The 26,842-nt window shown below is 36.1% G+C and overlaps 2 protein-coding genes across 2 annotated transcripts in view; one reads left to right on the top strand and one right to left on the bottom strand.

Annotated features, from left to right (window-relative positions):
- Positions 1-15,402, top strand: part of LOC129942794 (signal element on autosome protein 2) — a 142,545-nt gene extending 127,143 nt beyond the window's left edge. Inside the window, exons 5-9 of the mRNA XM_056051865.1 lie at positions 2,801-3,490; positions 3,571-4,205; positions 4,301-4,515; positions 14,368-14,510; positions 14,645-15,402. Of these exons, the coding sequence (XP_055907840.1) occupies positions 2,801-3,490; positions 3,571-4,205; positions 4,301-4,515; positions 14,368-14,510; positions 14,645-15,197 (2,236 nt within the window). The 3' untranslated portion in view covers positions 15,198-15,402. The remainder of the gene's footprint in view (positions 1-2,800; positions 3,491-3,570; positions 4,206-4,300; positions 4,516-14,367; positions 14,511-14,644) is intronic.
- Positions 1-24,542, bottom strand: part of LOC129942792 (uncharacterized) — a 324,873-nt gene extending 300,331 nt beyond the window's left edge. The window contains exons 1-3 of the mRNA XM_056051864.1: positions 24,158-24,542; positions 15,615-16,183; positions 15,470-15,550 (exon numbers count right to left, since the gene is read on the bottom strand). Of these exons, the coding sequence (XP_055907839.1) occupies positions 15,470-15,550; positions 15,615-16,183; positions 24,158-24,287 (780 nt within the window). The 5' untranslated portion in view covers positions 24,288-24,542. The remainder of the gene's footprint in view (positions 1-15,469; positions 15,551-15,614; positions 16,184-24,157) is intronic.
- Positions 24,543-26,842: the final 2,300 nt, after the last annotated feature.

Below are 26,842 nucleotides of genomic sequence, written 5' to 3'. Positions count from 1 at the left end.
ACAAATACAACGTCGTAACCTTTTTAATAGTTATTTAAACGGACTAATCTGAAGCTGTAGTACATTAGTTTAACTATAATTCTTACACTTCTAGGAATGCTCATCAATGTCTCTTTAAGCTTAACTTGTTCCGTAAGATAAAGAAGAGAGATTCGGTCTTTAGCAGTACTACAAGAATGTGGGTCGCTTTAATACGCTATGTCTTTTTCTATCATTGTAATGCTCAAGAAAATGCAATGTAACCCGACACCTGGTTTATAACTCCTCCTTCTTTTTGTTACAAATGCTCACAAGGTGTCTAAGGCAAATTAAAGGTACGTTTATACCAAACAATGAAAAAATACGCAAAGCAAAAACTATATTTTAAAACACCGACGGTCCTTAACTTAGAGCAATTGTGGCCGATTCCTCCCTCAAAACAAAATCCTTAAAAACAAATTATAGTAACCCAAGAAAGGCATTGAGAATAATTTTGAAAGAAGTATAAATGAAACTTTCCTCCAAAACATAGCTTTGAATTTTTCGAAGTAAATATCTCATTTTTCGAGGATCGTATGTCCGATACAGAATTTTTCTTTCGAAAAAGCCCAGAAAGATTTCTCTTTTGCTTAGTGTAGAACTTAACTCCTTTTAGAAATACCAGCAATATGAAACTTTTGTACATCGAACACTCCGTCTTGTTTTGCCAAACGACAGCAGCAATGGTTTGCTGAGTTCATTTTTGTCAGTTCTGTACAGCTACTTGTTCATAACCTTTTTAACTTCAAGAATATCTGTTCTGTATGTTGGATGTGCACAAAAATTGTATCGATGCGTTGAAAGTCTGTGCATGTTTGGGAAGAGCTGATTTCACATTACATCGTTTTTTCAAATGTTAAGCGTTACAACAGGTTCTAACATCGTTCTCAGCTATATAAGAGCTCTTGCTGATGAATGTAGGTCAAAAGATGGTATATTTTCTTTAGTGTGCAGGAAAACTAAGAAGTAAAGTAAAGGATGCCAATAAATTGTCTCCATCCTTCTGCAGTGAGATATTTTAACTGTGGCTAGGTCTTTCTCCAAGCACCTCCAACTCACCGTCCCACGTAGTCAAGATGGTAGCCGATACATTCAAGGTTTCCAAGTGTACAATAACTAGAGATCCGAATTAGGGGAAATAACCGAAGGCACCACTTACTCTATGTTAAGATGCAAACCACCACTTGTTGAGCTGCTCAATTTCTTCAACTTATAGCGTTCTATGTATGTAAAATAATACGCTGATTTGCAGAGCGATTCTCCATCACCTGAAATGCTTTGTACGCTCCGTTCAATCCACTGATATTGGTTGCCAGAACACATATCATCAACATAGTGTAAATGACAAAGCCTTTTCAACGGTCTCCATTTGATGCCCTCTATCTCCATAGTAGTACCCGTGGCATGATGGTTAGTGCGTTGGACTTTCACGGGTACTGCCTCTTGCGAGGAATTGACAAATTCTCCAAGAGTAATTCTTGTCTTGAAAAAGTGCTTTCTCATATTAGCCGTTCGGATTCGGCATATAAACTGTAAGTCCCTTCCGTGCAATTACTCGCACACAGGAATGGTTGAGAGTTGTAAGTCACTAGGACCTGGTTCTCTACAGACTGTTGCGGCACCTAATTTATTTATTTTTATCTCCATTGTACCAACCAGCACTGGCGGTCAAGTCAGTTCATCGTAAATCGCAAGCAGAAAAATAATTAGCGATAAAGCATCCCCTTGACTCAAACACCCTGCCGCAATTCGAAAGAGTCCAATAGCTTTCCATTATGAAAAACAAAGCACTTGTATGGAATTTATCTACTAAAAAGTGATGTCCAATTAAATACACTGTTAATTCCGTCATAGGACTCTTAAAAGTCCAAAAAAACTCACATGAAACGATGGTGACTGAAATTTCGCAGAGTGCTTGAGGTCAACAAAGTTGAAATTATCACAAGGAAGCCATTCAAATGGACAGCACATCCTCCTAAGTTTTGGCTGGCAGCCACTTGGATCAAAATGTAGGCTTTAACATCCCTTCCAACTCCCTACTCCTCCCTTTCGATGAACTTTTTTCACTTTAATTTTCATTCATAATGAATATCTTTAAATCAAATTTAAAAAAATTGCTTTTAGTGGCTTGTTGGACCGATTTTTCTCGTCTTGAACTTCTCATAAAAAAAAGTCTGTTAAGTTCCAATTGCTGCCAACAAAATCCCTCATTCAAAAAATATTCATTTATTTATCAGTCAGCTCGGCAGCGATACAAAAAAAACACTATCCTTTTATTAAAACCGACAAACAATATTTTGGTTTGCTCACAAAAACAGGAATTACAAAATTCATATGCATAACATTTCATTTTATTATTCAACTCGTCGCGTGGTTGATTTACTTAACTCAATCAAAAATGTTTTACCACGCCTTCTTTTTTAAATCGATTAAAATTCAAATCAGAACGCACAAGCTCATCACTGCTGCAAAAATGTGGAACACACAAATTTTATTGCTTTCACTTAATTGTAACATCATCATCTCCTCGTTTGTCTTTTTTTTGTTGCATTCGTGGAAATGAAAATCTTCATTCAAAAACGTAGTTCAGTCGCGTCAAAAATAAATCTTCCTACACTCCATGGCCTGGGCAGGCCAGGCTATTGCTGCTTTGCTTTTACTTCAAATCGTAACAAGGGATTGTAATGTCCCACGCACAATACATTCCATTTGTATTTTTGAATAAATCATTATTTCTCATGCACTTTCTCTCTCAATCTCAACCTATCTTTCTTTATTGCAGTCCAAGCTATCGAATTATTAGTGATTTGCCAACAGAGAATCGTCATCAGCATCAACAACATCAGCTACATCAGCAGCAGCACCAACATCAAGTCCAACAGCAACACCAACAACAATATGAACAGCAACAGCAATTTCCAAATACCGACAATCTAACGCCACAGCAAAAATATGTCAACTACTTACGACAGCAGTTGCGCTACAAGCAGCAACAGCAACTCCAAGAACACCACCATCAGGACGAGAAGAATTTACAGCATCCCCATCACTATCAAATTCAACAACAACAACAGCAACAGCAACAAAATCATCATCTCTATTCCTATGACTTAGGTACAACTGCCAATCCTGTCCATTCGCCTTCACTGTCGTCATCGTCGTCCTTGTCAGCATCATCGTCAACTGCCTCACAACATCCATCGACTACGCAATCAGTCGATGTCCATCCGGAGAATCATCATCATCATAATCAGAATCGTTTTAATGAAAAGTATCCCCAACACAGTCCCATCAACCATGTCGTCTACCAGCCTTCGGAAGTGCTTACCGACCCCGAGCAAATTTTACATCCCAGCAGCAATAAACATTCCCACCATCATCATAGTCATAGATACAACCCACTTCCCTCGCCCTCCTCTACATCTCAGCCTCCACAACAGCAACATCAGTTGCAATCTCATCAATACGCAAGGTGAGTGATGAGTGTACCACACTTTGTGTCAGACGGACAGTTACATGCTGAATTTCAAATCGTGTCCTTTTCCTCCACAGCAATCCGAACAAATACATCGAGTACATCATTGACGACCCCAAACAGGAGATTGAAGAGCACTCGACATCCCAGGAAAAAGACCACCAACAACAACGCCAAGGTATTCGACCACCTCCGATGATTTTAGTTGGCAATTCCAGACCGGCGCCTCCACCTGTCGAAGTCGTCGTCTCTTCGCCACGTCCCTTGTACAAAAATCAACCGACTCTTCGATTACATGCCATCTCACCCACTCCAAGACCGGAGGTGATTTTTGTGTCGTCGAAGCCCAAGCACACCCAGCTTTCGCCCACCGTATCACCCATTGTCAAACCCATCAAGTTGAAGCCATCACAGCAATACCCTACTCCCGACCACCCATTGCCGCCACCATCAACCTCTCCTAAGGACGTTTTGCCCGATTTAAAGACTCTATCCCTGGCAGAGATTCTAAGAAAGTTACAAGAGAGTAATCACCTGCCACAAACACTCACCCCCGACAATATTGACAACTCGATAAGAACACTAATTAGGATTCTGCACAATCTTAAGGGCAGCCAAACCATTGTCGATGACCCACCTCAGCACCACGAACAAGATTACGACTATAACAACAACGAAGAGGACGAAGGTACACCAGCTCAACAGGACCTATGTAAGTGCTCCAAGTAAATTCTATTAGCACTCTTGTCAAATCTCTTAATAACCTTATTTTCAATTTTTTTTTTCAAATCCAAACTCAAACTTCAGCTCTACCCGGTGCAAAACCAGGACCAAATTCAGGACGACCAGGAATCGATTACCCCACTTTGGATAGAATTCCTGTTACGTCTTTCGACTGCCAACAGCAAAGGTACAAGGGATTCTTTGGTGATCCGGAAACTAATTGCCAAGTTTGGCATTACTGTGACCTGAATGGTGGCAAGGCGTCATTCTTGTGCCCCAATGGCACAATCTTTAGTCAGGTGGGTACACATAAAACATAGAAACTGAAAACTTAAGATGCATTTTGTCTGCCTGCTGCTGTTTCTTGAGTTTAATTTAAACATTGTGTTTTGAGACTTTTCCCCTTGAACAAATTTTATGTACACTATAGGTACAGTGGATAGTTTGCTTGCCCTCAAGACCAACATCATAATGGAGAATTTTGAATTCAGGAGTAAACTTTGTAAAGTAAAGTACATTGGATGTTCTTCACTCTTCTCCATGGTCCAGGTTCAGGTTTAGGTCTTGAAGCCCATGAGACATGTTAACATTTCTCTGTTCATATTGAATAAATAGTTTTTCGAAGGGGGGTCGGTCTGGTGGGGCTTAGTTAGGTAGTTATGCATTACTTGTGTAATGAATTCAATTATTATTATATGTATGGTACCTTCTTTTCCCATGTGTACCTATATTTTGTATGGAGAACGCTTGTAGAACAAAACTTCTGCAGGCTATCTGTGTCTGGTGTTGAGTAAATTTAGATATTATTGAACTACTAAATTGTGTGTGGATGGAATATTGAACTTTTAGATTTACATCGAATTTATGGAGAGCAATATATGTACAAGTTTATGCAGTTTGTATAGGAAGTTTTTATTGCTGTGTAACTTTCTTTGAGGTTTCTAAAAGCATCTCATCTCATCTTTCCAGAGTAGTGACCATGTTCTGGTATATATGTATATGGTATTCAAAAAAGAAATAAGGTTTAATATCATATTTTATGATGAGTGTATCCTTTAAGTAGACAATTTATCCATGTGATTTTATTGTTATTCAATATTTTCGATTTTCGAAAAATGAAAGTTGTGCTTTATTAGACTCAAATTCTGTTGCTTTTTAAATAAAGTTGGTGGTGTCACACCCTGAAAAGAACCAGGTCTTAGTGACTTACAAATCTCAATCATTCGTAAGTGTGACTTATCGCACTTTCTTTCTTTTATACAGTAATTTTTTTTTTGGTGTAGAAGAAGAGGCCAACAAATCTATTCTTCATTATTGTTCCATTCATTTGATTCCTGTTACCACAGAAAGTTGATTACCTAGCACTATAATTAATACTTTCAGCGGTAACGGTTCGTATCAAAAGAAATAAAATCAGATGAAGTCGTATTGATGATTGGTTGAACATTTTAAGTTTTCTTTTCTAAAGCAGGATCCTAGAATCCAGAATCTCTACACTAAACTTTTCCAACGCTCAATCAGCAGACCTACTTTGTTGCTTATATGGTCGTTCTTTTCAACTCCTGAGTCAGAACAGCAACATAATATAAAGATCTGGAATTTCAAGAAAATAACACGACTATTAAGATTGACAAGAAACAATAAAGGATTTTTCAATAAGAAGTTTCAATTTGATTAGTAAATGCAGTGAAATTTCTTAAAATGGAAAAAATTGTGAAAATTTGCTTAAGCACTCTTAAGTCGTCGTGCGTCGTATAGCACCTTCCAGTGCAGAATAGTGATCTGGGTGAAAGTTTAGGATTTTATTAGTAGTAAATGATTGATGTGAACGGTGAGTATATTGCAGCTGTAACCTCAAAAAAACCAAGATTATTTTCAAGCCCCTTCTCCCTAATGTGTAACTTGCGGTTATTGAGCTAACAGTGTGTCTAGACCTTGCTTCTTAATGTTAGTGAATTGCACTACCGAGCTATCGTTATCCAAATTTTAGGGCTGTGATTGGAAGATATTGATGTGGACCATGGTTGTTTGTAACGCGAAGTATGAGAAGGTGCAATGAAACAATTGTAATTTTGAAAGAAAAGGAGTATTTCTCGATGAAGTCATAAAAATATTGATCACCGAAATCTTGTGAATCAAAACGTTTAGAATATATTCTTTGGTGTTTACTTATTATTTCATTAATTCATAATTCACATTAAGATAACAACCTTATTATTTATAAAGGCTTTATAAAATATGCTAGAGTGTTCAAGAATTTTAAACTTAGTTGATACTAAAAATACAATTGTAAAACTAAAGTTTAATTTTTTTGTGTTGTTTTTTTTTTATTTTTTTTATTAATTATAACCCTAAGCATCATTGGTCAGATGCGTTAAAAGACGATATTTGAATGCGTTTGTGTTAATTATTCTTCTAATTGTAATAAGTAGTGAGTTCCATAATTGAGTGGCATGGGCAAACAATGTACGTTCAGATTGCAGGCAAGCAAATCTTGGCTGGATCAGTACAACACGTTCTTAGCGAATTTGAAAAAATTAATTGCTTGTGCAAATAATCAGGTATCTTTCAAAGTTGTTGTATATAACATTAAATTTTCGCCTTGTATTTGAGTCAACGGTACAGCACACTTCACATCCATACAGCAGAATAGGTAATAGAAGAGATTTTACAAGCAACATCTTACTAATGACATTAACAAATGTTTGGGATGTCCACAGTAGACGCAAAGCACTATATAACTTACCAATTGTAGTAGCTGCATGGTGATTCCATGTTAAGAACTATTTAAAAATAATACCTAGATACCTAGCAGACGTTACAAATTCAATAACTGAGCCAGCTAGCAGAACCGGTGGAAATCTTGAACTATCAAAGGCGCGTTTGTAAATACACAAAGTTTTAGTTTTTAGTGTCCAAGTAAAGGGTGTCCCAAAATTAACGCAAGATTTGAATTTGCCGACATTTGTGCAGTGAAGTGTTGGCAACCCTGAAAAAAAAGCAATTTGACAGCTAACAGTATAGGGTTATTAAAAATGGAGCGTTACACGATAGAACAACGTGTCTTCATTATTTGAAAATTTCATACAAAATATGGTCGGAATAGTATTTTAACTTCGTCAACTGTAAAGAGATTAATTGAAAAATTCATGGAGACTGGATCCGTTAGAGACGCCAAACACACTGGTCGTCCAAAAACAAGCCGTTCAAATGTGAATGTCGAAGCAGTGCGTGAGAGTGTTGCTGACAATCCAGGAACCTCAATTCGACGTCGTGGACAAGAATTGCAAATTTCAAGAACCTCTCTACAGCGTATACTCACCAAAGATCTGTGTCTTCATGCTTACAAAATTCAATTAACACAACAATTGAAGCCTAATGACCATGAACAGAGAAGAGAGTTCGTTGAATGGATTATTGAACATCAACAAATGGACCCTGATTTTTCGAGCAAAATCATCCTAAGCGATGAAGCACATTTTCATCTTGATGGCTTTGTCAATCACCAAAATTGCCGCATTTGGGGTTCGGAGAACCCACATGTGATTGTCGAAAAACAGATGCATCCACAACGCGTGACTGTATGGTGTGGATTTTAGGCTGGAGGCATAATTGGGCCATATTTTTTTGAAAAGATGCTGGTCAGGAAGTGACTGTTACTGGTGCTCGATATCGCGACATGATTACACAGTTCTTTCTGCCAAAATTGGATGATATTGAGGTGTCCAATATGTGGTTTCAACAAGAAGGTGCCACATGTCATACAGCCCGTGAAACAATTCAATTACTGCATGAGACATTTCCAGGTCGTGTACTCTCTCGTTTCGCTGATCAAAATTGGCCTCCTAGATCGTGTGATTTTACACCATTAGACTTCTTTTTATGGGGTTATTTGAAATCACAAGTCTATGTCAACAAGCCCACAACCACCCGTGCATGAAAGGAGGAAATTCAAAGCTGCATCAACGAAATTCAGCCACATTTATGCAGAATGGTCATGGACAATTTCAACAAAAGAGTGTGCATGTGCATGCAAAGCCGTCGAGGCAATTTGTCCGATGTGTTATTCCATACATAACGCTATCCTATGTACTTTACGAGTCAATAAAAATATAACTATCAAAAGACTAAACGGGACACCCTTTATAATTGGACAGCAAACATATGAACTTTACAAGATTTAAACAGTCGAGGAAGAAGTCGAGGTCCAAGAATAGAACCCTGAGGGACCCCTGCTGGGACTGTTAGAAATGAAGATGTCTGATCTCCTACAGCAACGCATTGTTGTCGATTAAATAAGTATGAGTGCAGAAGTTTCACCGCAAAACAAGAGAATTTAAAATTATACTTAAGTTTTTGACACAGCACAAAGTGACCGACTATGTCCAACGCTTTTGAAAAATCTAGCAACGTTAAGAATGTAGCACGATTCATGTCCATCGCTCTGTTTCAATCATCAACAACAAGTAAAAGCGCCGTTTTACAGCTTCTTTTTGGACGAAACCCGGATTGATTTGTATCTAGCAGGCTATTGTATGTTAGGTGTCCTTGCATTTGTTTTAAAAGTAGTTTTTCGAAGACTTTAGATAGGAATGGCAGGATAGCAATAGGCCTATATTCTGGGTTAGCACAGTTTAAAGTCTTAGGGACAGGAAGTATCTTAGCATATTTCCATATTATCGGATACTCATAACTCGTTAATACAGAATTAAATAAATAATTTATGTACTTTAGAATATGTATGTGGAAATACAATTTTTTAAGAACTTCGGATTGATCCCATCTATGCCTACCGCGCCTGATTTAATGGACAGCATTGCCTCGACGATATATTCATCTGTGAAACAAGTAAAGTTGGAACTTTGTTCAGAGTTGTCAATTTTATTACTTGAAACATCATATGCAAGGCCATGAGAGTCAATTGAATTACGTGTTTTGGGAACCGATAAAGACACAATCTGGGCATCTGGAAGTGAGTTGCCGACGTAACGTCCGAATCAAACTTTTAAAATGATCAGTAATAGTAGCTGACGAACGAGTATCTAAAAAATTGCAATTTAAATCACCGCACAATTATATTAGGAGCATAGAAAGAAAATCTTTCTACAAGTTTTTCCCAGACAGACAAGAACTGTGTAATATTTTGTATTGTTGTTTAATTTATTTTTTCATTATATTAGTTTAATCATAAAAGTAGTTTCACTCAAAATACCTGACCTTAACTTTTAAGCCAGGCCTTAAACGTTGTGGACATCGACCTATAGCGACACGCACTTTTTCTGTTCACATTTTTGACAGTGATTTGGTTAAGAATTAAAAAATTTCTGTGAGAAGTATTTCGAGCACGCTCTCCAATTCTGACAAAAAAAAAATAATATTAAGGAATAGGATCTTCTCTAAGAGCTACAATGTTACCTCAAGGAACTTTTTTGTTGTCTTGGCTTTGTTCTCTAAAATTCTGTAGAAACTCTCAAACACTTCTCTATTGTACAACTTCTCACATTCGTTCCCAATAATGACGCAATGGGACACTTTGAAGTGACACTTTCAATCAAACCATTACTGTAAAAATCTTTACGTTCAAAAAAATAACTATTTCATGTTTATTTCTAGCGTGCCAGAGTAAAAGCCCTTTGACTCTTTCCACGATGACTTTTTTTGAGTTGAGGTGGTTACAAATAATCGGTAGAGCGTCGCGTCGATAGCCTTTTAAGTGAAGATGCTCCCTAATCAACATTGAAATTCTCTTCCCCTTTTCAAGGGTTTGTAGTAGTACTGATTTTATATGCATAGAAATGTGGCAAGAGCATGGACAAATAGCTTTTGAGCTGTCATCTATTCATAAATACATAGAAAACTGGTAGAAAATCTAATTTCCCAACATAATTGGGGTTTTGGAAATAACAATTTTATATCAAATATGTACATGTTTTGTTGCAACAATATTTGCAACAGAATTTTTGAAAAATTGAAATTAATGGTTTAAAATACGATTTGAGTTTAAGTGTTGATTTTGAATCCGAACTAATGTTTTCTGTTTGAATTTTAAAACAGTATTTTTATACTTTTTAAATGTATGCATTTCAAAAACTCAATGTGATAACTTTGTTAAGACGACAGACTTGTTACAAAAACAAAACTTCTATTCTATAAATAGTACAGTAGAAAATTCCTAAGAAAACGCATCGACAGTAGCCAGATTTTTGTATTTAAAAATTGGTACAACTGGAAAAAGATCTATCAGAATAATAATTTAAAAAAAACACAAATAGAAGAAAGTTTTGTGAAAATCAAAAGTTTAAATTAACTTAGCAAACAAAACTAACTAAAACTAATCAAATAGACAATGAACAAGAAGAAATGTTAAGAAAACATCTGGAAATCGAGATTCTATAAAAAAAAGTTATTTTAAAAATTGCTTCAAAGGGGGAATGTTCGTAGACTACTACATTAATATTTGATGTTGAAGCAAGCTTGAAGCTCGCCTGAATTCTTTATATGCCTGAATCGAGTTGAAATGAGCTTGATTCGATGCGATTCCGGTCGGAGTTCGGAGTCGAGTCGAAATTTGTGAAGAAAAGCCTGGGTGATGCAGTTGGTTTTACAGATAATGCATTATGGTCTATTTATTTGCAAGTTTGTGTACAAAAAGTATAGTTTTGTTTTAATCGAATTAAAAAAAAAATCACATATAGTAGGTAACTTATTGTTATATGGTGCTGAACTATTCAGTTCTTCATTGTTTCACACGAATCAAACTATCTCACTTGCAGTTCATAATAAACATCGAAACACCATTTGCATTTTAGAAAGTGCTGTCAAACTTAATCATTTTTAAATCTTCTTGTGCGGTGGAAACACCAATAAGATTTATTTATTCTACTCTGAGATACCTTTTATGGAAATATAGCAAAACTTAATTATTTTTTCTATTGTTTTCTCTTAAAACATAATCCCAGTTAGTCCATTTTCATTAACAAAACTAAATCATATCAAAAGTAACAGATAGATTTGTTCCGCAATGGAAAACACATGATTCCAAATGCACAACTACTCAACGAACGCAGCCATCGAGATACAAATGCAATATCAATCGTACCAACATTTGAGAACGAAATCACATAAGATCCATTCGAGACTCGTATAAATGTCAAAAAAACATCCGTAGTAAGATTCAACTTTTATCGGTAGCTCATACTATGGATATTGTTTTTGTAATTCGTGTAAAATCTTACTAACCTATTGATAAATTTTTCAAAAAAAAAACAGTTTGACATTGGGTAACCTATTTTATGTAGGAATTTGTAAAAAAAATAATCAACCTCATCACGAATTACATTGTAATCTGAATATTTTAAGATTACCGAAAACGAAAACAAAATATAACCAATCACCACGGATAAAATTTAATAGTGCTGGATTTATCTAAATCTCAAAAAGGAAGGTTGAATTATGCATTCATTAAATTTTGTTAAATAAAGGGTGATTTTTTTGAGGTTAGGATTTTCATGCATTAGTATTTGACAGATTACGCGGGATTTCAGACATGGTGTCAAAGAGAAAGATGCTCAGTATGCTTTGACATTTCATCATGAATAGACTTACTAACGAGCAACGCTTGCAAATCATTTAATTTTATTACCAAAATCAGTGTTCGGTTCGAAATGTGTTTCGCGCTTTACGTCCGATTTATGGTCTACATAATCGACCAAGTGAGCAAACAATTAATGCGATTGTGACCAAGTTTCGCACTCAGTTTACTTTATTGGATATTAAACCAACCACACGAATGCGTACAGTGCGTACAGAAGAGATTATTGCGTCTGTTTCTGAGAGTGTTGCTGAAGACCGTGAAATGTCGATTCGTCGCCGTTCGCAGCAATTGGGTTTGTGTTATTCGACCACATGGAAGATTTTACGCAAAGATCTTGGTGTAAAACCGTATAAAATACAGCTCGTGCAAGAACTGAAGCCGAACGATCTGCCACAACGTCGAATTTTCAGTGAATGGGCCCTAGAAAAGTTGGCAGAAAATCCGCTCTTTTATCGATAAATGTTGTTCAGCGATGAGGCTCATTTCTGGTTGAATGGCTACGTAAATAAGCAAAATTGCAGCATTTGGAGTGAAGAGCAACCAGAAGCCGTTCAAGAACTGCCCATGCATCCCGAAAAATGCACTGTTTGGTGTGGTTTGTACGCTGGTGGAATCATTGGACCGTATTTTTTCAAAGATGCTGTTGGACGCAACGTTACGGTGAATGGCGATCGCTATCGTTCAATGCTAACAAACTTTTTGTTGCCAAAAATGGAAGAACTTAACTTGGTTGACATGTGGTTTCAGCAAGATGGCGCTACATGCCACACAGCTCGCGATTCTATGGCCATTTTGAGGGAAAACTTCGGAGAACAATTCATCTCAAGGAATGGACCGGTAAGTTGGCCACCAAGATCATGCGATTTGACGCCTTTAGACTATTTTTTGTGGGGCTACGTCAAGTCTAAAGTCTACACAAATAAGCCAGCAACTATTCCAGCTTTGGAAGACAAAATTTCCGAAGAAATTCGGGCTATTCCGGCCGAAATGCTCGAAAAAGTTACCCAAAATTGGACTTTCCGAATGGACCACCTAAGACGCAGCCACGGTCAACATTTAAATGAAATTATCTTCAAAAAGTAAATATCATGGACCAATCTAACGTTTCAAATAAAGAATCGATGAGATTTTGCAAATTTTATGCGTTTTTTTTTAAAAAAAAGTTCTCAAGCTCTTAAAAAATCACCGTTTATAAGAGCAAGTTTTTTTAACTTTTTTTGTTTCGGTAAACTTATTTCGTTAAATAAATAGTTTTTAGTCAGTTTTCATACAAATATTAAAAATAAAAATAATCAAACGAATGTCATGACTTTCTTATTCTTTCTCAAAATACAACAAATAAATAGTTTTATAAAATATAGAGTAAAATTATTTAAGTCAAAAGAGTGCGTCTAAATCACTACTTACTTTCAAAATTGACTTGCATTTAAAATTGACTTTTAAATGATTTTAAGGACTGTATAAAGTCAAAGAGACTACAGTCTAATTGACTTTAAGTTAGTTGACTTCAAATCAAGACTTAACTTTTATTTTAAAAGTCAAAGTTATTTTGAATTGCAAAAGACTACAATCTCCAAAAAACTTACATAAGTTTCAACAACTCTGCTGAATATTGAATATACATATTTGGAAAACAATAGGGAATTTTATAGAAACTAAAACCTTCTTCATAAATTTTAATAGCCCTTAAAAGCTTTATAGAATTTAAAAACGTAGAAGCTATAAAACCTGATGTCATAGAGTGATCAAAAACCATGGTGCAATTTGATTGCCAGGAGCAAGATCCTTGCCTTAATTGGTTCAAATTCCAGTTACATATTTCATGTAACGAGCACTACAAACATCATTATTTTACAGGCTTAGTGTTACAAATATTTGAAATGAATGCACATTCATAGCTCATTAGTTCCTATTATGTAAGATTTTATGTAAATCTACAGGATTTGCCTTGACTCCTAGAAAACAGTACCGAAATTTCTACACAGTCTCAGTCACCCATCCTGTTTAACATCAAATAATGTATAATGCCTGCACAAAATTAAAGTAACAAACTTAAATCCTTCGTTATGAATGCACATTTATAATGAAAATGCAATTATTTCCTTCGCCCTGGTAACTCACTTGTCAACATAGAAAAATCTACCCTCAAGATAAAATGTTCTTTATTAACACAATTAAGTAATTTAAGTCATTTAAGTTGAAAATACACAAAAAACATACATGTGAGACATAATAATTTAAAAACCCAAGAGGATTGCTGTGTGCGTCGTCTTCCCTATCCTTCAGAAAAGAGCAAGGTTTGGTATAAACAACACACCTGGCTAATTAACAAAGATTTAAAATTAAGTAACCTTTTTGCTTCATTTAGAGCTTAATTGGAAAATCGTTACGTTCTAAAAATGAACTTTACTTGTGTCGTAGGAGCAGAAAGTAGAATTAATTTCCTTTTCAACCAAAAAAAAAAAAAAAAAAAACAGAAAATTACTACAAACTTTGTCATCGCTCTTCTACTTCACGCCTCACTCATATCCTTTTTTTCTTTTTACTCTTTTTTTAGATTGCTTTAACTTGCGACTGGTGGTTCAATGTTAAATGTGCAACAACTCCACAGCTATATGTGCTAAATGAACGGCTATACAAGTACATCCTTCCATTTACACCCAAGTTTCCCGAGGACTATAGTGGGCCTCTTGTTGATAAGTATGTTTTTATTGATGATAAATTACTCTCTCTTTTAGACTCTGGGTTGCTTTTTAAAGAAGACTCTCAGCACATACTCTCCTCATTAATTTAACAGTAGTGTTTAATGGCTTTTGAACTTTATTGTTTTCCAGGTATTTGGCTCTGAAGTTCAAGGAGATGGAAGACAAAATGAATCGCGAAAAACTCAAGGGTCGTGGTGGCAACGATGATAACAACGAGAATGACAACGAAAACAACGACACAGAGGACAGTATAGTCGATGATGTAACACAAGGTCCAATCGAGCATGGAAACACCCCCAAAAAGAAACCCGACCAAAGTGACGGACTTATTGGGGAAATTTTATCAACTGTGGGCGAACAAAGTTCGGAAAAAAATCTTCTAATAGACGAAGAAACAGGACGAATTGCTAGTCGGGCTCAGGGAGAAGAAAGTTCTGCGATAGAACAAACAACTAAAGAATTGCCATTAAGTCAACAACCGATTGTTGTGTCGACAACAGAATTGCCATTTGGAATGGGTAATGGGGAGTCACCGTCGTCGTCATCGGTTAGTAATGATCCTCCGACGATGATGGGCGATAAGGTTAGCGTAGAGAAAGTTGAAGTAATTGAAATTAAGTCGGATGGAACATCTGGACATCTGATACCAGAAAGTAGTTATAGTCCTGTTGTTGATACTTAGTTGATGTTTATTGTCTTTTTTATGTTTTTATTGCTAACTGATTCTCAAAAGTGTGCGCCGCGTGAGTGTGATAAATATTTTATGTACCATTTAGTTATTAGAATTATTGATTCAATATGAGAAAGATCTTACAGTAAGTTGAGAAGTGTAACACTATTTATTGTATTTTGTTTTGTAATTATTGTTAAAATACATTCATTTAAGTTTATAAAGATGTTTTAATTGGTTTTTGGAATTTAAGGAATTGAAATAGATTTTAAGGGCGCGCTTACCTTTTGTGCTTTTCTAATATTTTCTCGTGTCTGCTTCATCGTTTCCAAAAAGCTGATAATTTTATCGTTGTTTTTTGCATTCTAAAAAGAAAAACAATTTTAGATATTTGTTTTATTTTCAAAAACTTCCCTCTTCAAAACTTACTTCAATACTTAAGGCATTTACATGATGCGCATTGTGAGTTAATCGAATGCAATTGATGCAATAGATTTTCTGACAATTTACACAAAATTTATCACACATTCTTTTGTGTGTTTTACAAAACTTCTCCTTTGGCAAACGGAGTTGAAGTCTTTGCATTTCAAACTCTGAGAGTTTATGTTTTTTGAGGACTTTACTATTTTGATGAACAGAAGTAAAGCAACGTTTGCAGAAATCGGCTCTGCAATTCATACAAATTCCTATGGCTGGAGCCTGTTCACATTCACTGCATTTTTGAATGAAAGATTCTGCAGCCAGCATACCGGTAGTCATTGTAGCAGCACCCCCACCACCAACAGGTTCTGATCCTAGGAATGATATTGAATTTGCCAACTGACCGAGAAGGCAAAAATTTAGATCGTAACTTTTTTTCAACCATCGTGTGTGTTCGAATTCGATGGGTACTTGGCAAACAGCACATTCGAGGTGATTGCGATTTTGGTAGATGCAATTTTCACAAATATTATGACCGCAATTTAGGAGAACCGGGCGACTGCTGTTTGGTTTGTTATCTGAAAAAAAATGTAATTTATTATTATTAGTTTTTTTTTAGAATGACTGTCCTCCGCAAAAATAACCGTATTATGTGAACGTCTGAAGTCGTTCGTCAACAACCTGATTGGTCCTTATCAGTGTGGCTTCAGACCAGGAAAGTCCACTATCGACCAAATATTCACACTACGGCAGATCTTGGAAAAAATCCAGGAACTTCAAATCGGTACCCACCATCTCTTTATCTACAGAGCAATGTCTAGTTTTGGCATCCCTGTCAAACTTATCCGTTTGTGCAGAATGCCGATGGAGAATGCACGCTGCTCTATCAAAGTCGGAAAAGATCTTACCGATTCATTTGATGTCAAAAAAGGTTTTAGACAAGGCGATGCACTGTCATGCGACTTCTTCAATATCGTTCTGGAAATAATTGTGCAAAACTCAACCGTCAACACTAGAGGCACAATCTTCCAAAGGTCCATCCAATTACTCGGATACGCAGATGATATTGACATAATTGGAAGATCAAAGCGTGATGTCAGTTGAACGTTTTTGATCATTACGACGGAAGCGAAGAAGACGGGTTTAGTGGTCAGTTAGACCAAGTATATGCTATCATTAAAAAAGGACACTAAACAACGATGTCTTGGACAAAACGTCACCATAACTTTAAGGTAGTTAAGGACTTTGACTACCAGCGCCATTAACACAGACACAACGCCAGCGCTGAAATCAAACGAAGAATAACTCTTGCAAATCGCTGTTTCTTTGGACTTAGAAGGCAATTGAGAAGTAAAGTCTTCTCTCGAGCATCTAAAATCACCATCTATATCATAAACATTATCCCGGTTCTCATTTAGGGCGCTGAGGCCTGGACCCTGTCAAAGAAAGATGAGAGCGTCTTTGGATGCTTCGAGAGAAAAATGCTTCGGGTGATTTTTGGTCCCGTCTGCATATGGAGAATGAGGAGAAGATATGACCTAGTTAACAGAATTAAAGTCCAAGAACTTAGATGGTTGGGTCATGTAGAGCGAATGGACATCGACGCTCTAGCCCGGAAGGACTTCGCATGTTGGTTGAGGCCCATGTCCGCCCAGACTGTAGCGCCACCTTAAGTAAGTAAGTAGTTTTTAATGTGTTAAAAAGAATGAAGACGAAGCATATTTCGTTATGTCGAATTTAAAATAAATTAAGGTGGTGCAAAATCGTATCGTCACCTCCTAGGGGTGCCCGCTGGATAGCCGAAAGGTGAACTAACGACGAACGTTGTCACCTGAGTTACCTTCTTAGGATGTAGGAGCAAAAGACCAGATATCGCTGTGAAGAACCAGCTCTAACGAGCCGGCCATGAAAGGAAATTTTAAAATGTGATGAAAACACAAGTAAAGCCTCGGATGAACGGACTGATAATGTTCCAAATGGCAACTGCATGTGAACCTAACAAAATCAGAAATAGTTATTTTTCAAAATGGTGGAAGTCGAGCAGCTGAAGAAAAATGGAAGTACAACGACACCGAAATCAAAATATCTAACAATTTCAAGTGCCTAGGAGTAAATCTCACATACAATATGTCGTGGACGAATCATCTTACGAAAAGGCTAGTAATGTCCAAGAATTCAATTAATGCAACTTGGTCAAACTTTATCAGAAATAAGAACATAAAACATTTATATAAATTATTGCTTCCTTTATAGAAGCCCCAATCTAGACAGAGTGTCAATTTCTCGTGAATTTGGTGCTTTGTCTGATTCCATCCAAAGAATTTTTCGTCCTATCCTCGCACTGAAATCGTTGTTACGGGCGATTTCAATGTACACAATTCTTCATGGCTTCAACATTCGGGCCAGTCAACATCAGAAGGAGTGTGTGCTGAGATCTTCGCTCAGTTAAACCACCTAAATCAGCTGGTCAACGAGCCCACTCGAATATCGGACGTGGTAGGTCGAGCAGAAAACACTCTTGACTTGTTTCTTACTTCTGACCCTGGTAAGTACACTATTAGTGTTCTATCTCCTCTAGGCTCATCGGACCATTGTGTCATATCAGCAAATTTCTCGTGTAAAAACTCCCAATAATTATTTTAGGATCTTTTACTGATCACTATGTTTCCTCGATAGTGACGTTGACGCCAGCGCTGATATGATCACAAGTTTGATTCTCCTGGGAATGAGAACTTTTATCCCGAATAGGGTTAAAAGCGTCAGACCTAAGGAAAACGCATGGTTTAATGCGAGCTGTCAAGAGGTTATTAGGGTAAAGAAGGTAAGTTTCCGTTGTTTTAAAACCAATCCAACTGAGGAAAACCGGAATAAGTTCAAGCAAGCCAGGAAGGCCTGCAACGCCCATATTCGACGGACCAAATTTTTACATGACCAAAAATTACGGCAAAAAATACTGCAATGTCCAAAAGGCAGTACAAATTTTTGGTCATTTGTAAAAAATATGAGGAATTCTTCCTCTTCCTCGGTTCCAACGCTCGTTGTGAATGACACTCCATTTGTTAGCTCTTTAGAGAAAGCAAATCTCTCCTAGGCAGTTCGCCGCCAATTCAACGCTGCCAGTGAGTGTTATGACTCCGCCTGTACTTGAGCGAGTTAATGATTCTATGGTTCAAATCTTTTTTCGCACTCGTACTGTAGCGAGAGTCCTAAAAGATCTTAACATACATAAATCTGCTGGTCCAGATGGTATCCCCGCTATTGTTCTGAAGAGGTGTTCTTCATCGCTGGCAAAACCACTGCGTAAGCTTTTTCATCTGTCCTACTCCTCATATCTCGTTCCGAGCGGATGGAAAACTGCATTTGTCCAGCCTATTCCCAAGGAAAGCGAATTTTCCTCACCCTCTAATTACCGACCGATTGCACTTACGTCCCTACTTTCCAAGGTCATGGAAACGCTGATTAATTATCAGCTCAAAAAATATCTCGAAGATCGAAAGCTTCTTAATGACCGACAATACGGCTTTCGTAGCAATAGGTCCACTGGCAATCTCATGGTTTATCTTACCGAACAGTGGAACAAATCTTTACATAGTTTTGGAGAAAGTAAGATTATTGCACTTGATATTTGAAAAGCATTTGATAGGGTTTGGCATCAGGCTCTCTTATCGAAAATGCGTGCTTTCGGTTTTCATGAATCCCTCCTTCATTGGATTAGTAATTACCTTTCGGATCGTTCAATACAAGTTGTATTGGATGGATTCAAGTCTGAAAACCACAAAATAAATGCTGGTGTGCCCCAGGGCTCTGTTCTATCTCCAACACTCTTTCTCATTTTTATTAATGGTCTCATGTCTGCAACTTCTAATCCAATACACTGTTTCGGTGGCGATAGTACTCTTAGCTTTTCATATTCGTTTACAGATTCACACCCCTCTTCTTCGGATGTGGAACTGCAACGGCAAAATATGATAAGCTCCTTAAATTCCGATCTAAACAGCATTGTTCAATGGGGAATAAGAAACCGCGTGGGATTTAATGCTTCGAAAACGCAATGCTGTCTTTAATCGTTAAAGCGAAGTAGACCCCTTGCCATTATACATAAATGGCACTTGCATCGAGGAAACTGAACATCTCGATATTTTCGGTATGTGTATCACCAACCACCTTTTGTGGAACGATCACATACACGATGTCGCCAAAAATGTCGCAAGATGTTTGGGTTTTCTAAGGCGATGCAGGAAGTTTTTCTCCCCTTCTGATCTGGCTGTTATTTACAAGACTTATATACGTCCAAATCTTGAGTATAACTCCCATATCTGGGCTGGTGCTCCTGCATCTTACTTAAGCCTATTGGATAGTATTGAACGTATAGCATTTAGATTGATTGGTGATACTACCATCATAAGATCATTTACGTCACTTGAACATCGTCGAAATGTTTCTCTTCTCACCCTCTTTTAACGTTATTTTAATGGTTTATGCTCTAGAGAAATAGCCAGCTGCATTCCTCCCCTTAAACAGTTCAACCGTAATACTCGCGCTTCTAGGAATGCTCAACAATATACCCTCGAGCCCAACTTCGGTCGTACTGTCAAGTACAGAGATTCGTTCTTCAGCCGTACTATGCGAATGTGGAATGCCTTGCCACACTCTGTCCTCCCCAGCTATTGCTGGGGAGGACAGAGTTGCGGGAGTACTCCCATATCTGGGCTGGTGCTCCCGCAACTTACTTAAGCCTATTGGATAGTATTGAACGTATAGCATTTAGATTGATTGGTGATACTACCATCATAAGATCATTTACGTCACTTGAACATCGTCGAAATGTTTCTCTTCTCACCCTCTTTTACCGTTATTTTAATGGTTTATGCTCTAGAGAAATAGCCAGCTGCATTCCTCCCCTTAAACAGTTCAACCGTAATACTCGCGCTTCTAGGAATGCTCAACAATATACCCTCGAGCCCAACTTCGGTCGTACTGTCAAGTACAGAGATTCGTTCTTCAGCCGTACTATGCGAATGTGGAATGCCTTGCCACACTCTGTCCTCCCCAGCTATTGCAATATTCAGGAATTCAAAACCAATGTGCACCGACACCTCCTTTCAACCCCTCTCTCCCCTTCCTAGTGCTCACACTGTGTCTACATAATAAGGGTAGTTATCCCTTTGAGTGTGCACTTATTATAAAAAAATAAAATAAAAAAAAATATACGAAGCTGCTTCAAAGTTTATAATGAATTACTGTGCCCAAGTTTGGGGATATTCGGAGAATGACGAAGTTGAAAAGTTGCAAAGGTTTTTCATTAAAAGATGCTTCTCCCTTCCTAATAACTGTGTTCCCAATATTGAAACTGGTCTAAGAAAACCATATATTACGACACTAAAACTCTACTTTAAATACATCCAAAGGGTAAGCACGCTACCTGCAAACAGACTGCCAAGAAGACTTATGGATATCTCGGCTGACAAATGGTCAGAACTCTTTAACACGTTCGCTGCCCCCACAGGAAAAAAATTTTCTACTCTGTGTGCCATAAGTGTGTTTTTGTACAAAAGTGTTCGTTAAGTATATATTAACTGTGCTGTGTTTTTTGTTTTGTGTTTTGTCAAGCTATTAACTTTTTTTTAAGTGTGACTAGCGGCGGGTCACAGGGCATCTGTCGTAATTGAAATATATGAGGTGCCATGTGACCTGCCGGCGGTCACGGTTATTTTCTTAGTTATGTGCTTTTCTTGTAAACATCTCGCTTTATCGTTTACAAGAATCAGTTGAAATAAACGTTTCCAGATGGCAGCTAATAATTTTCCTATAAGTAGTAATGTATTTTACGGAAATCGTAATCGTGGTGAAGATTGCGATGACGATGAATTGGACTTCGGAACTTCTGATTCCGATGAGTACATACCTTCTGATGGAAATAGTAGTGATTCGGATCTCCCAGATTCTACTGAATCATCTGAAGAAGAAAACGAAGAAATTGAGCCTCCTGAACAAATACCTGGGACATCTAAGAGAACAGACACATGGACAACAGTTACTTGCCAGTCTTTAAAAAGCTTTTGTTTTTGAACAAAACACAGCAAGAGCAAATGATATTCCGCCAGTGACATCAGCAATGCGGCCAATTGATGTTTATAATCTTATGGTTACTAAAGACATTTTTCAACTTATCATTATCGAGACCAATAAAAATGCCAACAAATTCTTGCAAAATAACACTATAACACGTAACTCTCGCTCAAAGCGGTGGGAAGATACGAACATACCGGAGATCAAACAATTTTTGGGACTTGTTATGTATATGGGAATTGTAAAATATCCCTCGATTGCTCACTATTGGAACACTGGCAACTTTTTCAACCCAACAAATTTCAGCTGATTTTAAAGTTCATCCACTTTGCAGACAACTCGGCTTTTAGAGGTAACCGATTAGGAAAGGTGAGTACACCCCTTGAGCTTCTGGAAGGGAACTTTGTAAACGCGAGAACTTCGAACGAAATCTTGGCTGTTGGCGAATCTAGGATTCCATGGCGTGGTAGACTCCAATTTCTCCAGTATAACCCCGGAAAATCACACAAATATGGTGTGAAAGCTTACAAGCTTTGTGATCCATACGGTTACACCTACAACAGCTTAATATATGTAGGAAAAACAGAAAGCAATATCCAAAGAGGTAGACCAACCCCAACAACCTCACACTCGACGCAAATTGTTTTAGATCTGGCCGAAAAATATTTAGATCAAGGAAGAACTATTGCAACCGATAACTTTTACACATCAGTGTCTTTAGCCAAACAGCTCCTTGATCGACAAACTCATCTTTTTGATACCCTTCGGAGTAATAGGACAGGAAATCCAAAAGAGGTCACTAATACTAAGCTAAAAAAACATGAAGTAAAAGGCATGGAAGACTCGGGCATTGTAGTTGCAAAGTGGAAAGATAAACGGGACGTTCTCATGCTATCCACTAAACATGGCTTGGAGGAAGTAGGGACAGGAAAGAGAAATAGAGATGGTCAGGAAATAAAAAAGTTACGAATGTTCGTAGACTACAATCGATATTTCAGACCAAATGGCGTGCTACTTTACGCCACTACGGAAAACGATTTGATGGTACCATAAAATAGTCTTTGAATTTTTTTCTATCAACGTCCATAGTGAACGCCTTGGTTCTTTACAAAAAAACACAACAAAAAGTGCACAATTTTGGAATTTAGAGAACATCATGCACAAACATCTAATGTCAAACATCAAATGAAAGAAACTGAAAATAAGGACTCAAGAAACAGAAAAAATAGAAAAAGATACAGAGATTGTTATGATGCGATGAGTAAAAATGAGCGTCGAGAAGCTGCAGTAAAAAAGGTAAAGAAGGTAACCACCTTTTGTGCCACATGTGAAGGAAATCCTTTTCTATGTTTGGAGTGTTTCAATAAGCATCAAAAGTAAAAAAATTATATCTATTTTTGAATTTTTTTTATGTCAATAAAGTGAACAATACTTACATAAACTTTCATACAAATGTTTTGTCAATAAAGTGAACTATTATTGGATGGATTAACATGGGATTTTTTTGTTTTATAGTTTAGACCTTTATCTAGGTGCCAACATTGAAAAGTAAGTGTTTCTTCAACAGGCCACTTCAGAAATAAATATTTAAAAATGTATAGCTTGTGACCCCTGGCGGATCACATGGCCTCTCAGGAGTCAAAAGTTGTGACCGCCGGAACACACTAATAGAGCTCTAGAAATCCTGAATGGCCAAAACTATTTACAACTTTACAATTATTTAAAAAACGCTCTAAGGTATAGAAAACTAATAATTAATGAATATTCTTAAAAAATACACCAATCCAACGCTGAACTTACTTACGTAAATAATTTAACCTGACAATCAACATAATATGTTATTGTCATTTATTACGAAAACCATGAAATTGTTAATATTCAAAAAATACAATTTTTTATCTATCTATCTGATTGAGTATTTGATCCATGTAATTTTATTATTCAATTTCAAAACTAATTACTTTGCCTGATTATCAATCTTTGGTTTTTTCTATATGATAACTCCTCAAATCTTTTACTCATAGCTTCTCTTTTTTAAGCTCTTACAGGTTTCGAAGTTTATTCCCATTGCTTTCATCGCTACGTCTTAAATTAATTACCCATGCACCGGAAGTTATTATATCAATTTGTCTTTATTTGTTTATTGTTTATATTTATTTAACAGCAAATTATAAATTTGAGTCTTGGGCCATGTTCTTAGAACATCAGCAACATGTGGATATTAAAATTGGCCATGTTGTACCGGTGTTTTGGCTGCCAACAAAATAAACAATAACAACAAAAATGCATTGATGATTCTGTCCCATGCTATCAAATAGAAATGAGACATGCGCTTCAGATTCTACTTCTGAGAGAAGTGGGCTTCGGCGACAGCAGCGTTCGTCAGTGGTCTGACTAGACGTCATTGTGTACTGTTTTTTGCGTATTACTCCAGTTGGATATTTTATTGGACAAACAAATAAAAACAACTTAAACTAATTTACCTTGGGAAACTCTATATTTTGTGTCATATCCACGCTTGCACTTTTCACACCGCCTAACGTCGCGCAAAGTCAAAGCAACAAACTTCTTATCAAACAATTTTGCTTGATTATTGTTATTTGTTTGTATCATTTTCGAATTCTTTTTCTACACATGTGCGGTTATTTGCAAATATAATTTAGGTTCGCTCGAATTGAAATGATTTATATAAATGACATTCAAAGAATTATTAACGTTTTGTTTGTATATCAGAATAATTTGCAACTATGTTTTTTTACACACGACGAAATATGAAATAAACCTCAATTAAAACTGCACTTTTATTCTTTCATCAAATGAAATCAAGCAAAACAAACGGTAAACTTTTATAACAAGTTGAGAGAGTTGACAGCTGACAGTTGTTTTTGTTTGTGCCGGCTCGGCGCTGGTACTCAAAAATTGCAAACGAAAAGTGTTGCCATTTAGGAACCACGAGAATACTTTTGACAATTGAGTGGAAAACGTAGGAATTAATTTCGTTGGTTGCTTTGTTTTACGAAAATAGAAAATGCTTTACTTTATTTTGGTATATGAATGATATGTGCAAATTAATAATATTTATAACAATTTTAAGGCGAGTAAACATTTGTTTCTATTTTAAATTGGTTTTCAAAGTTTAATTTTCATTTATTTGGATATTTCTTTTTTCTGTTTTTGTTTAAATGATGCCATACTTGATTTTTTTGTTGAAGATTGCATTGGAATTTATTGATTTTCCGGTTTTTTTTTTCAAATTGCTGTCATTGGATAAATATTTCCTGATTAGAATGAAGCATTTGAGGTTAGAGGCCAGTTATATTTAACATTTGTTTTCATTGTTGGTTATGAATTTTGTTTCGAGTTTTCAAACCGAAAATATTTAGATCAAAGCGAGTAATAGAGTCAAATTTGTTATGTTTGGTGTCGATTAAAGACTCATGAGTGGGAGATTTTTACAAAAATAAGTGGAATATTTAGTTCATTTTTAATTTTTCAATGATGCATTTTCTTTTAATTTCTCACCAGTCAGTTTCACTTTAAATGGCCAACTCTAAGCTCAAATGCTTTATTCTAATTAGGAAATTTGTGTAATGACAGAAATGAAAGCTTAAAACCATCCTGTCAAAAAATTCCAATGATTTGTTTCAATGCTGAAAAACAATGGACATGTTTATACAACATAAGGGACTTTATTTGCAGTCAACGTCATTCGTTGAAGATAAATTTTGACTTAGACAAATAGCTAGTTTTTTGAGTGTTCTGAATTTCTAATTTAAAACTTTACTTCACAAACCTCTACTTTAAGCTCATAGTATAAAAAAACAAAAACATTATTGCCTACAAAACACTCCTCAGACAAAGAAAGAAAGAAATATTACTTATTTCTCTACAAATTATCAAGGAACCCTTTTATAGAAAACAATAAATAAAATTGGGCAGAAAATAAATAAATCATATAATAATAAATTTCATCTTTCATTTGAATGAAAAAAAAATTATCAACTGTCATTTTGACAGAAGTAAAATTAACTTCATAGGTAGGGAGATAAAGTTGCCTTAGTTGGAAGGCAAATTTTTAACAGCTGGCTAATAAGATACAAGAAACTTGCCTCACTTTCTTTTTTTTGATTTTTTGGAGGACTTCAATGAAATTTTTAAATTTTAATCTAATTTTCAAATCTTAAAACTGCAAACAATATTCATGTAATTTTTATTCAATTAATATGTTTTTTTTAAAAACTATTCTTCTGAACAAATTAACAAAAGAAACAATTTAAATTTAACTACAAATTCTTTTGATACCCTTCTTTTTGTGATTAAAGAATAGCGTTTAATATACAGATATTATAGGATATCTTTTTGTTAGTGTTTGACGTGTAAAAGAACAGTTGATTGAAAACAGCGGTATTTCAAAAAAGAAATCCAAAAAATGTCTGGTATATGAGTTTTTCTGACAGAACAGCTGATTGAATTTGAATTAACTTCAAAATTAATTATAAATTGCGTTCGGTTTATAGCTTAACGGGTCGACTCTGACGCATAAAATAGAAACAGTGGTCACTTAGGCGCCAGTTAAAGCTATCATTGGTTTTCATCGTTGAAAACAAACATTGGAATTTTTTTGACAGGTCGTTTATATTTCATTCGAAATTTCTGTCGTTGAAAACAATTTCCTGATTGAAATCCACTGAAAACTTTTACTGACTTGAATCTGTCATTGGAATTGTGTAAAATTGGAACATAAATCAGTGGAATGATTCGTTTTAACTTTGAACTTAAAAGTATAGCTGTTCAGGAAATTTAATTTCCGTCCGGGAAATAGAAAAATACACTTTTTTTTCCTCAAAAAAGAATGTTATAATTTTTATTTCCAATCAAAGGGAAACACCGTCAAATATCGATGCAAACATTTGTCCGCATCGATTTCAATGATAGCTATAACTGGCCCCTTATGGGGCAATATGAAATGTTGCCTTAAAGTTTGTGCTAAATTTAAATTAAGCTCGAGCTTAACGCCCGAATATATCCATTTTTTATTTCGTCGCGATTTTGACAGCTGACAACTGTATAGTCATTATTATTTTATTTGTTTTATTTCAGATTCTGTGTTTAGCATCAGTGTTTCCCTTCTGGAATTAAATTTATACAATAAAAACAAATAAATTTAA

This window comes from Eupeodes corollae, chromosome 1 (genome assembly GCF_945859685.1).
Source record: "Eupeodes corollae chromosome 1, idEupCoro1.1, whole genome shotgun sequence".
Classification (NCBI taxonomy): Eukaryota; Metazoa; Arthropoda; class Insecta; order Diptera; family Syrphidae; genus Eupeodes; species Eupeodes corollae.
The sequence above is the reverse complement of the archived record's forward strand: the minus strand, read 5'-3'. Positions and strand labels throughout refer to the sequence as shown.